The 12,662-nt window shown below is 42.9% G+C and overlaps 2 protein-coding genes across 4 annotated transcripts in view; one reads left to right on the top strand and one right to left on the bottom strand.

The window, feature by feature from the left end:
• The first annotated feature begins 23 nt into the window (after positions 1-23).
• Positions 24-4,166, top strand: eaf1 (ELL associated factor 1). Its single transcript, XM_049583074.1, has 6 exons — positions 24-273; positions 1,890-1,984; positions 2,157-2,293; positions 2,816-2,988; positions 3,182-3,400; positions 3,630-4,166. The coding sequence occupies exons 1-6, from the start codon at positions 171-173 to the stop codon at positions 3,677-3,679; spliced, it is 777 nt and encodes a 258-aa protein (XP_049439031.1). The 5' UTR covers positions 24-170; the 3' UTR covers positions 3,680-4,166.
• A 5,289-nt stretch (positions 4,167-9,455) lies between these two features.
• bmper (BMP binding endothelial regulator) overlaps positions 9,456-12,662 on the bottom strand; it is a 41,346-nt gene continuing 38,139 nt past the window's right edge. For all 3 annotated transcript variants that reach the window (XM_049582625.1, XM_049582627.1, XM_049582626.1), the window contains 4 exons: positions 12,352-12,553; positions 11,636-11,978; positions 11,310-11,440; positions 9,456-10,615 (listed from right to left, as the gene is read on the bottom strand). In XM_049582625.1, coding sequence (XP_049438582.1) covers positions 10,434-10,615; positions 11,310-11,440; positions 11,636-11,978; positions 12,352-12,553 — 858 coding nt within the window. In that variant the 3' untranslated portion in view covers positions 9,456-10,433. The remainder of the gene's footprint in view (positions 10,616-11,309; positions 11,441-11,635; positions 11,979-12,351; positions 12,554-12,662) is intronic.

The raw sequence follows: 12,662 nt of genomic DNA, 5'->3' as shown, positions 1-12,662 counted from the left end.
AGTGACCGGGTGACGTAAGGGATGTTTTGCTAACAGCTAGCTTGTGTCGGCTAACTTTGTCTCACAGTTGGTTTCTTCTTCTGGTCGCCCTGAACTTTGAGGACGTCGCTCGGCTCTGTGGATTATTTGACATCCATGTGAGTTACTAACAGTTCCCAACAGACGGAGCCATGAACGGGAGCACCAACCCGCTGCTGGACAAAGAGGAACACGTCCTGAAGCTCGGGGAGAGCTTTGAGAAGAGGCCAAAGTCTTCATTTCACACCATCAGATGTGAGTGTGGAAAAACAAACCTTTAATCTTTCACGTGTTAAAAACAAAGTTTGTCGTCGGAGCGTTAAATGAACTGTTGCTCTGGGATCAGTGGGCTCACATGGACAGGGAGGATGACTCTTACGTAACTGAGCCAATTATGTGGATCAGCAAATGAATTAATTTGCATAGAAAAGTATCGTCATACCCACCGCTCCAACATTACATCATCATTTTGGAATAATTTGATTTTGAGACAGTTATGGATAAATGGGAATATTACCACTTATTATCAATATGTGTTTTGGTAAAATTGATTCTTATGTGAAGGAGTAGAAAGTGGTGAAAGTATGTTACTGCTTAGGGACCGTTCTCTACTTATTACAGGAGAGGGGTGGCTGCAGTGTGAGGGTTACTTTTTTATGTTGTTTGTTTTTTAATTTTACCAAATTTTTAAATTGTTTTCAGCGGTGATCTAAAAAGAAAATCTGCAGAATTCTGTGGAGTGTTTTTTGTGTGTTTCCTGTTTGTCTTTTAGTCATGTTGTTGTTGTGTTTAGATGTATTGTTTTTTTTTGTGTGCAGAGTTTTATATGTTCAGTGCAAAGTCTTCATCTGTATACGTTTCTATCTAACAGATTAGATAAGTGGTTTGTTGTATTATAATGTGTCATAGTTTAAGGGGTAGGTGTTCACTCAGATCACGTTCCCATCAGTGTTTAACCCCCTGTCAGGACTTCTTTTAAAAACATGGGAAGAAGGTAACGAGCAATGGAAGAAGAAATGACCCGAAACATTTGCAAGAAATTAGTAAAAAGAAAAGAAAACGGACAATAAAATAACTTGCTGCTTAAAAACTATAATAATTCTGTAACATGATTTTTAATTTTGATAATAATAATAATGATAATTATTAGACATACAGTTTTCACTTTTTTCCCAATTAAAAAAATAAACAAAACTGCATTCATTTATTTATTTTATTTTGTTTTTTTGCGGTTGTGGAACATTTCTTATCAAGTTGCCTTCCCCCCATGTTTTTGAAAGAAATCCCACCAGTGAGCTCAGAGTTCAAAGGTTTGAATACTTTCAAAAGGCTCCTGAAAGCAGAAGAAGAAAAGTGTTGTCGCTCCATGTTTAACTTCATCCACATCACTACAGGAGGAGAGTGATAGAAGTCTATGGAGACACTGAGCCTTTATTTGTTACACTCTCTTTAATTTGTTATCTGAGGCCAACGTGAGGCTCTGCAGTGTGAATCTAAATTGTAAATACTGTAGAAAACTAAATTCATTCAGATTCAGATTAGCTTTAATTTCACTGAGTGTCTTTATTTCTCCTGCTTCACAAGCAGTTTCCTCGTGTTATGACTTTCCCTCTCCTCATTAATAAGACTCTCCCCTCCAGCAGTGAACAGGTTCTTCCATGATGCACATGAAGGCAACACTAATACACTGATGACACATTTCTTTTGTGATGTCTTTGCTACACTGCATGAAAATTAATAATCTGATTCTTAATATCTGTACTAACCTTTGCACTGTATCGCGCCAACTCGCTGACCCCGTGACACTGCTGTGCAGGGACGTCTGATTTTTGTCTTTCTGATGAACATTTACCCACAATCCTCCTTTTCAGATGACTTCAAACCAGCATCTATCGACACGAGCTGCGAGGGAGAGCTGCAAGTCGGGAAAGGAGACGAAGTCACCATCACGTTACCTCACATTCCGGTGAGACCGTCCGTCCATCTGTCTGTCTGTCTGTCTCCTCTGGTTTAACCTGCTGCAGTGAAGTCTGTCTGTGAAGAGAGCAGAGCAGGAAGTCGAATATTTTATCTTCACCTGATTATTAATTCACCAGACACACACACATTACATGTTCAGGTTACTGTCGTTCCTCCAGGGCTCCACGCCTCCCATGACGGTGTTCAAAGGAAACAAGCGGCCGTACCAGAAGGACTGCGTGCTCATCATTAACCACGACACCGGGGAGTTTGTACTGGAGAAGCTGAGCAGCAGCATCCAGGTCAAGAAAACCAGGTGAGAGGTCAAAGGTTGGAGAATGTGTGAGACGTGATTGTGATGATGAATCAGAGGAAAGTGCAGCAGAGAGGCCGCTGAGCGTCTGTCCAGATTCATTTGTGTTAACTTCATACTCGCAGGTTTGCAACAAGGTTTTTATCTGAGCAACATGAAGCAGAAAAGTTTTGTCTTGTTTCTCACAGGGACGTTTTGTTATTGAGCTTCAAAATTTCACACTTTTTCTAATTTGTCATTTAGTTGCCTCTGTTTTCGGTGTCATCATCCGTACATTACAGTTCTGTGTATTCAAAGGTCTTAACTGACATCTTTGGCTCCATCTTCTGGACACTGGTTATTACTACGCCAAAAAAACATCTGTGTATTATTAGTATTTTGGGGGACAGAAAATCATTAAATTAAACTTTTAGACTCTCCTGTGAGACGATGTTCCTGCAGTTTGGACTCAGAGAGACTGAGAGAACCTGCAGACAATCAGAGAGGACTGACAGCAGCTCCGTCTGATTGCTGCGTATGTTTCAGGGCGGAGGGCAGCAGTAAGATCCAGGCACGCATCGAGCAGCAGTCGGTTCGCTCCAGTCAGCCCAGCTCTCAGTTCCGGGCCCCCACCAAGCCGGGGGCCGGGGTCAAGACCTCCCCGTCTCCCTCTAAAGATAACCCCTCGCCAGAGCCGCAGCTCGATGACATCAAGAGAGGTAAGGAGGAGCCAAGGACCACCATCATCATCATCATCATCACACATGGACACACAGTGTATTATTGTAGGCAACACTTTACTTTAATCCCACATTCAGCATTTATGAGCTCGATGTAGACATTGTTGAAGTGTTTATTAATGCACAGTATCAGTCAGCACTTCTATAAAGACATTTTATTCTGTGTATTCAGAGCTGCGAGCGGAGGTGGAGGTGATCGAGCAGATGAGCAGCAGCGGCAGCAGCAGCTCCTCTGACTCAGCCAGCGCCTCGGGGAGCGGCGACGACAGCAGCAGCGACGGCGAGCACGACGCCCCCCGACCACTCAGCCAGACCTCCCCGAACCGCCTCCCCATGGCCAACGGAGGAGTCGACCGGCAGCAGGGCAACAACCAGCTGATGAACACACTCCGTGAGTATCTTTGATTCTGTGAAGACTCATGCAGTCGTTGCTCCTGCTGATCCTGCTGATGGTGCTGTCACGGCCTGGATCAGGAAGAGACGATGAACATCAGTTAAATGTTTGATGAGCATTTTTCCTTTTCCAATAACAACACATCGTCAGTCTTCAGGCTGCAGTTCAACATCCAGATAACACCTCAGTGTCAGTAAACTATGTTCTCACCTGTTTGTCTTGACAGGAAACGACCTCCAGCTGAGCGAGTCGGGCAGCGACAGCGATGACGACTGAACTCTCCGATGGTCAGTCCCTCCCTCGCTCCCTCCTTCTCTCCACACTCCTCCTCCTCCTTCCTGCCTGGTTCACTTGTTCCTTTGCTGTGCGAGCTGACCCCAGCTGTGTATCTCGGTTTTATTTCTGGTTTGATTTTGGCTGGTCGGCCTGGAAGAGCTTCTCAGAGTGTATTTTTATTAGATGTATATTTTGTTTTGTATAGCGAGACTTTAGAAACAGAAACTTTTACTTGAGCGGTTTGGAAGATTCTATATTAGAGTGCAAATCATATTTTCTGTACTTAGAGCAGCTAGTTTTATCTACTCGCATCAGCTGGTTTTGTTGGGTTTGTCTTGAAATGTGGCACCTCATCCTCTCATCACGTCACTGCTCGTTTATAGAGAAGGTTTCTGGAAGTTTTTCCACGTCGTTATGGTGTTTTTATCGGTTTGCTATGAATACAGAAAACAGCAGCATTGCACAGAGAAGCTGCGCAGACTCTGTGCAGCGGCAACACATTAAAGTAAAAACACATCCACCAGGTGTTGAGATCAGTGACGAGCAGAGACACTCAGTGAGCTCTGCCCTCCTCATCTCAGTGTTCAGGCAGAGTTTTAAACAGTTTGCAGATTAGTTCAGGTGTGAATCTCCTTCACTCATAGAAGTGAATGAATGTGTATTAATGGGATTTGTTGACGAGAAGAGAAAGATAGAATCATGTCAGTCTCGTTCTTTAAACTGTTTTTTCATTACAGAGACAGCAGGGCTGCAACTGTACGATAACTGTCTCAGAAAATATCACGGTTTCACAGAATTATTATTATTATCAGTCAGAACGACCCTTAAAGGAGTTACAACTGAAGGGTTATTTTTGGTTAAACCAGAGGTCGGCAGCCTGCAGCTCAGGAGCCACATGTGGCTCTTTGGCCCCTCTTTAGTGGCTCTCTGTGGCTTTGACAAAAAATTATATGGAAATGAATCACAGTTATTGTCTTGTATTTTCCAGCTGTATAAATGTGTAGCCCATACACGGAATAAAAAAAAAGTTTAACATTACATCAACTATGTGCGTCACACGTCTACAGCCTGGTGCCTTTTCCTAAAGTTTGAGTCTCCTTAGTGAGGCTGTTGATTCCAAATCTAAAAAGAAAACGTCTCAGAGGAAAATAAAGAATTTCCTCGTGAGTGGACAGATTAGTTTGCTCTCACTACTGACTCTGCAAAGTTTAAGAACCAAATAACCATAAACAGCCTCTGCAGAGAAGCTGCTGTGTTTTAAAACATTAATGAATGTTGATTTAGATTAATGAGGCCGTGTTGCTGACGCTATGAGGCACAAACATGTGGTTTGGTTCCAGGCGGATTTTTAAAAAATTCTTTTGGCCAAAGGTGATTCTTTTGATAGTAAAGGCTGCCGACCATAAACGGTTTATTACTATATTTGAAACTTGAAGATCTTTTTTTAAATGGAAGTTTGTGTAAAAAAAAAAAAAGTCTCCCCTTTTAGAAAAATAACTAAAAATATGTAGAGATTTTCTGTCTACGTAAGCAAACGTACACAGTATGATAACCATCAAATTGAATGTCAGGATATACTGTTGCAGCCCTGACAGAGACTTAAATTTCATCTTGCTGTTCTGTAATCATTTCAAGGTTCAGGCAGTTTGAGTTCAGTTCAGTTAAATTATCTTATCGGAAATATAATTCAGAAGTCTGACATCGGGCCTCATGACACAGCATCTACAGTTTGGATCAAAGTTTCAGCCGTTTAAAGCTGCAGCTTGTGTTCTTTCTTTAACCAGCAGGGGGCAGAAAAGACCCAAAATCAGACCTGATGTGTATCAGCTGTGGACGTGTGATTAACTGTGTGAGGAATTAGAAAACGTCTCTGGACCCCTGCAGAGTTATTCCTCACATCAACCTGGAGAATTTCTCCAAAAACTTCGGCTCACTGTTACAATTTCAGACAAATGTTGGCGACGTACTTGTTTATGTGAGTCAATCATAAAGTGCTTTCAGTGCAGTAGGAATTGATATAAACGGTGTGTCGGTATCTCTGTCATCATCTTCCCTCTCGTCCTTTTGCAGCGTCACAATAAATCCCACTGACTCAGTAAAACCACTCACAGTATCACAGTTCTGATGATATTAAAGCGCCCACAGTCATTAAACGGTTCATCAGAGTTAACGGTCAATAAAAACACCTGAAACTCAAATTATTCATGATGAAGTCTGAGAAAGGGAAAAAATCCTCCAAAGAACTGTAGTTTCCTGTTCTTAATATTATTAATATTTGAATGACCACTATTTGTTTCACGTTTGTTTCATGTTTCAAACAGAGAACATTTTATTTTTGATCCCAGTTTCATATAAATCTTCTATAACAGGACCATTTCATGCCTTACAGCAGCTCAGCTCGGAAAGAAAGGTGAATGTGTCATTTTTTGAAAATGCCAAAGAGTTGAACTCGTGTGCAGAGAGCTGGAACGTTCACACGTGTGTGTGTGTCAGAGTCATGTTGGTGTGTTAATGTGTACATTTTGATTTTATCTGAGACGTTAGTGTCGTGCGTACGAGTTGTAAAGATTGTTCCTGTTACCTACAGGAGCTGCTGGTGTTTATGAAAATCATTTGGTGCTACAGTATTTCATTCATAACGCAACACAGCGACTCGCGTTAAAAACACACGACTGAAGAGTTTCATTACAAAACTTCATTTCAGTTTAACAACACCTTCATACGTTTATGTTTCCATCCAGAACAATTAAAGGATGAAACACTGGATCAGAATGGTCCGAGGAGCTGTGTCCAACGTTCAGAGTCTGGCTCGGATTGATTACACATGGTTCTCAATATGGAGGTGGCTGAGCTAACGATGCTAACAGCTTGTGTCTGCGCCTACAGATGTTTCCTGTCAAACTTTTATTTAAGTATGAAAGTGTTTATGAACATGTTTAAAACCTAAATGTTTTTGAAGGATTTTGTAATGAAACCCTTCGGTCACAGGTCAGATCCAGTTTGGGGAACGCTGTTATAAATGATCTGCTGTCGTATAAGATGTGTTGTTGTTTTATATCACGGCTGTGTCCTCAGACGAGGTTCATGTTTGATTTCTGAGCTCACACAACAGAGACAGAGATGTAAACAGTTACTGACCGACCACAGTACTAAATATAACCAGGACAGTTTTATTGATCCTGCTGCTTCTTCACACAAAGAACCACGTCACTGTGTCCGTCGACACGGAGGACGAACCATCAGAGAGACGGGTGAATGAAGCAGCCACTGAGACACAACGGTCGAATCATCCTGTCTGAAATCTGTGACACGTGTTCAACAGACGTCAGATGGACTTTAGTTCTCATGTTTTTGTTTTAGTGCTTTGTTCATGTGGAAAATGTTTGTACAAATTTGAAGTGTATTAAAAGTGTGAAAATGTATTTAAATAAGTGTTTTTCACTCGTCATTGTGAGCATCGAGTCTTTTTCTTACAGAGTTCTGATAAATCTGATTTCTTTGTCTTGAAGGGGATTTCAGAGGGGACAGTGAAGCTGTGGATACTGAGTCTACATCAGATCGATTCCAGGGTGCACAAAATATGTTAAATTGTTTGTTTTCTATCGTCTTTGCAAATTCCACGATAAACGCATGGTTAAAGCCTGGGTTTCTGCACTCAGGGATTTTTATGCCTCTGCGTCGGCGACAGTCGTGGCCAGAGGCAGTATGCTCTCGGGTTGCCCGTCCCATCTTTGTGAACACAACATGTGAAGAACGCCTGAAAGGACTTTGACACAAACGTCCACCTGGACTGAAGAATAAACTGATCAGAGTTTAGTGGCCAAAGATCAGAGTGACCTCACAAAATATGTTTCTGTCCATAACTGAATGAATTCATACACTAAATTTGACACAAACGTCCACTTGGACTCAGGGATGAAATTTATTAGATTTTGGTGGTCAAAGGTCACTCCGACCTGGCTCCCATCTCATCCTCATGAATGTGTTATCTTAAGAACATCTTGAGGGATTTTTCTTAATTTGGCACAAACGTCCACTTTGACTCAAGAATGAACTGTTTAGAATTTGGTGGTTGAAGGTCAAAGGTCAATGTGACCTCACAAAATGTTTTTGTCCATAAGTCAAGGTTTCATACACTAATTCTGACCAAACTTGACACAAATGTCTAACAGGATAAAATAATGAAGGTCAAAGGTCAAAGGTCAGCTTGACTGTGACATCATCATGTTTTAACGTCATATCTCAGGAACAGAAGGGGAGACATTTGGTCAGATACTGAATTGGTGACTCTAATCTTGAAACTGTGCTGATTGTATAGATCTTCTGTGTGTGAAGCATCCATGTTTTCACTGACATGGATGGAGACTAAGGGTGTTTCTCAAAGTCAAGGATCCTTCCTTGGGAAGATGAGTCCTCCCAAGGAAGGATCCTACAGAGACAAGGCAAGAGTCCTTCCTATCATTCAGTGAACACACATTGGAACAGACTAACAAGTGTCCCCACGTGATCGTCATTAATCCTCAGCAGACTGAGGAGGTTTCAGGTACTGTGATCACTCTGTAATGTTGTTGTACAGTTTGAACAAGCGTCAGTTATTCTCAGAGTCACGTGACTTTTGCTGAGAATATATTTCTGGATCATATTTAAGAGTAAGTGGAGTAATGAAGTAAAGACAACAGCTAAAAAAGTTCTAAATGATCATTAACAGTGTGAACAACAGACTTAAGCGCAGATTTTTATTGAAGCCTCCACTTCCAGAAAATCGTGCGCAAAGCATTGTGGGGATTTCACACCCGCGGAGGATCCACACATGCATCCTTGGAATTTCTCTGAAAGAAGGACTCAAGGATCCTTGACACTGGAACAGTCCTTCGGCGGGTCGATTACGTAGCAGATCCTTCCTTGACTTTGAGAAACACCCCGTCAGAGACACCTGACTGGTAGGTGGAGTCATACAACCAAACAACAAACAACACAAATCACAATGTCACACTGAAGCTGACCTTTGACCTTCAAGATATAAAATGCCATCACTTCATTATTTTATCCTGTTCAACATTTGTGTGAAGCTTTGTCATAATAAGCGTATAAACTCTTCAGTTATGGTCACAAGCATGTTTTGTGACTTTGAAGAAATTCCCTCAAGGTTCAAGATGTTCACAAGAATGAGACGGACGACCTGACAACGTGATGCCTCAGGTGTAAACAACGTCTAAACGCTGCAGCATGCATCACAAATTTTAGGAAAAGCTGCCGTGTAGCTAAAAAAAAAATGCTGCGACATCCTGACGGGACAGTTTTAGAGTAATCTTACTTTAATTCTACTTTAACTGGTCCTTAAAACTTTATGGTCTCCAAACTTTTATATGAAGATATTTGTCCTCGCAGCTGATCGTCAGAGGTTCATGTCTGCAGGCTGAGTGGTTCAGATGAAGACGGATTTTCCAGCCCTGAGTGTTTAACATGAATCCTATTTAGAGGCCTGGAGAGTAAAAACTGTGTTTCACAGAGAAGAATCAAAGGTTAAAGAGAAGTGTGGAAAATAAACATTATTTAGTTCATAAGAATTTGTTGTCGTTTTTGTTTTTTTTGTATCTGAGAAATCATTAAATACAAAGCACGAGTGAACAGAGGATCAAGAACGCCTTCAGTTTTCGCGCTGCAGACATCTTCAGCTCCTTCAGGGATTCGAACCAGCGACCTTCAGATCCGACCTTCTTCTGTGACAGTTATTAAAGCTTTAAACACTGAGGAAAGTAAAGACAGCAGTCAGAGATGAACTTCGATAAAAGATTATATTGCTGGTCTTAAATAATTATCGTCAAGTGAAACATATGTTTAGATGAACACCTTCAGTTGATACGAACCACAACAAGCTGTACACGGAGCGCAACACAATACAGTACAATTTCCCTGCGATGGAGCAACAACGGAGTCACATTTGGGCATTTCTCTTCAAACAGTAACACAAGTACACAACAAATACATAAATAGCTTTTGTTTCCCTTTAAATCATTTATAACGCATTATATTCATGATTCTGGCTCTTGCTACGACGTGTCATCTGACCGATATATAAATTAACAACATCAACAACAAATAATAATAATAATAATATTAATTAGAACAATAATAATAATAATATAAAAGCTGTCTGTCTTTCATATAAATCTGGCTAGCTTACAGTATGAAATGAGGGAACAGAGATCACGAGGGCACTTTGATATGATGAGTTTCTCCGCTTTGAATTTCTGTATTCCAGACGCAGATGCTCAGTTTCCCACCTCAGAGAGTTTGTGAGAGAAATGTGGGTGCCATGTTGGCTCCGGCAGGAGTCCACCGGCCCAGACTGTTTCCTGAGGGTCCATGGCAGCGTGGTCAAACGTTCCGCAGAAGGTGGAGACAAAAATTTCCACCTCAGGGCCCCTGAGTTTTCTCCTGGGAGTTCAGTTCCTTGACAAGACTGAAATTAGCGCCCCCGGTGGCGGTGACGGGTAGTGACAATGCATAGTTTACACAAGGCACGTGGAAGTCAGAGGCTGAAGGTGGTGGCGACGTTCAGCCTCTCATCCAGTCCGTCACCGTAGCTTGTATCTCTGTCAGACAGATCTGGACCCTGAGTACTTTGTCACATGTGATCTGTCGACCTGACACCCGTCTGTGTCCTCCCAAACCCTCCTCGGCTTGTTTGGCCCCCAAACTGTGATACTTGAGCGTCCCTAACCTGCCCCCCCTCCCACCTGGATCACAAGGGTCACCGTCCGGGGCAGGCCGTGGGTTTGATGCAGCGTCCCTGGAACAGCACCAGGTTGGCGGGGCAGTGGCAGCCGGCCACGCAGGGCTTGTGACACGGCCCGATCTCGTTCCAGTTGTCGCAGGTTTTGGTGCAGCCCGGTCCGCAGGTGTCGTACACGGCGCCGTGTTTACACTGGGTGGCTGGAGGGAGGGAAGGTAGAAAAACAAAACAGCTTTAATGATGTCGATGTGACTCTGGTTACTGATGGCAAGTTTTCTGGTGATTTTAAAATGCGCAGAGCCTGGTGTGCATTGCCTTGTACTGCTTTTAGTCATGCTACGAAGTCTTAAAAAGAGCCAGTTTTTGTTGAATATGCACTTCCCCATGTCATCCAGGAAACAACTATCCCAGCAAGAAAGAAATTACAAGTCTTGTTGGTTTTACGATGTGATGTCAGAAAGAAACAATTCATAAAATCCTACTTCCACTGTCTTAGATTTATAAAAGGACCTCTGAAAGATTGACTTAAGACTGTCACCCACCCAATGGGCCGGGTGATATGGAGAAAATCAAAAAACACTTGAACAAAAACCTCAATATCAATATACCGATGATACCACGGGGTTGACTTGCTGCTTTCACAAACTATTTACAGTGATTATATCCATGTTACTGATGAATATCTATCAAAAATCTCTAAGTAGTTAAAGGCAGAGAACAGAACAGCTACAACAGTCTGTTCAGTTCAGAAAATGACATCACTTTACTCTAACGCAGTCTTTAAAACCAGGAAAAGACAACACTTACAAAGTTACCATATCCAAAATCTAATCTCTACAAAATCTAGTCTCCTGTCACAGTATTGATATAACATCAGTACACAGCTCTACTCACCCATGCAGGCGGTGTCGGCCCTCCAGAGGACGGGCACTCCCTCCCTCTCGCAGGCTCGGCTGTAAGCGATGAAGGACTCACAATAACAGTTTTTATGGACCGGACACTCACACATGTCCGTTACACATGACCTGCAGAGAGGAGGAGCACAGACGATTCTACTGTTAGCACTCTATTGGACATGGGTGTGTTGGTATGTCGTCTTTTGGCATTTTAATTGTCCATTCTTCAGATTTACACCTTCAGAGAGGGACTTTAATAAAAACACTTTCAGAACATTAATAATAATCGTTCCAGCACACTCAGAGTCAGAGTGAGGCTCTGACCTGTAGAACGGGGCGAAGTCAACCACACGGTGGCACTTCTGAAACTCCCATGACTTTATCTTCTGGCACTCCCGGTGGGCGCGGAACTTGACTTTGACGCTGCCGGGGCACAGGAAGGACGTTGGCCGGCGAGGCGGGTGCTGTTGGGAGCAAACCTCATTTCCCTCGACTCGCCACGACTCGGCAAACTCGTCCACGTCGAATTTGAACTGCCCGTCGCCTCCCATGGTGTCGTCACGCTTGTGGCCGTTGTAGTTGCCACAAAGGCCGCACAGGCGTCCACGCAGGTGGGGGGCAGCCACAACCTCAACAAAACTGTCACCGTCCCAGGTGATCTCCAGACCTGCAGGAGGAGGCGGAGCTTAATACTTGTGTTCACAACAAACCAAATAGAGGTGTCTGCATCTGGTGTGTTTTAAAGGTCAAAGATCAAGAGATGTCTTTTAGAAACATGGACACCTCTTCAAAAATGCAGGAAATTGAACAAGAAACTTTGTACTTGATGTTGGGTTTATGTTTTTGTCTTGGTGTGCAAAATAATCTTAACTCAAAATCCATTTACGACCTTTTTCCGCAGCTTTAAACTGCACGCTGCTCCTCAGACTCATCAGAGAACAAGACAAGCTAAAAGTGTTAAATGAAGCTGGTCTGTGACGCTTCAGACTGAAGGACTTAAACTGGGCGCCAGCCTCCTGTAGAGAGAGGTGTGCGCTGACCTGCGATGGTGGTGAGTTTGAGCAGGTATCCGTCCAGGTCGATGTGCACCCCAGGGCCGTGGTAGGGCAGTGCGATGCGGGTGCCGTTCCTCCGAACCGTCAGGTGCTGGTGGAGACTGAGGACCAAACCTCCCAACCTCACCTCAACAGACTGAGTCCAGGAGAAGGAGCGAGTCCGCCGGGCGTCGTTCTTCACCAGCACCTGGGAAACAAATGGAAAATGGCTCCTTTGAATCCTTTGATTCGTTGATTTAAATGGAAGCGATGGTCAAACGGACAGATAATTATTTATCACAATCATTCATTGATGA

Source organism: Epinephelus fuscoguttatus, linkage group LG8, assembly GCF_011397635.1.
Source record: "Epinephelus fuscoguttatus linkage group LG8, E.fuscoguttatus.final_Chr_v1".
Taxonomy (NCBI): Eukaryota; Metazoa; Chordata; class Actinopteri; order Perciformes; family Serranidae; genus Epinephelus; species Epinephelus fuscoguttatus.
This window is presented reverse-complemented; position numbering and strand designations above follow the sequence as displayed.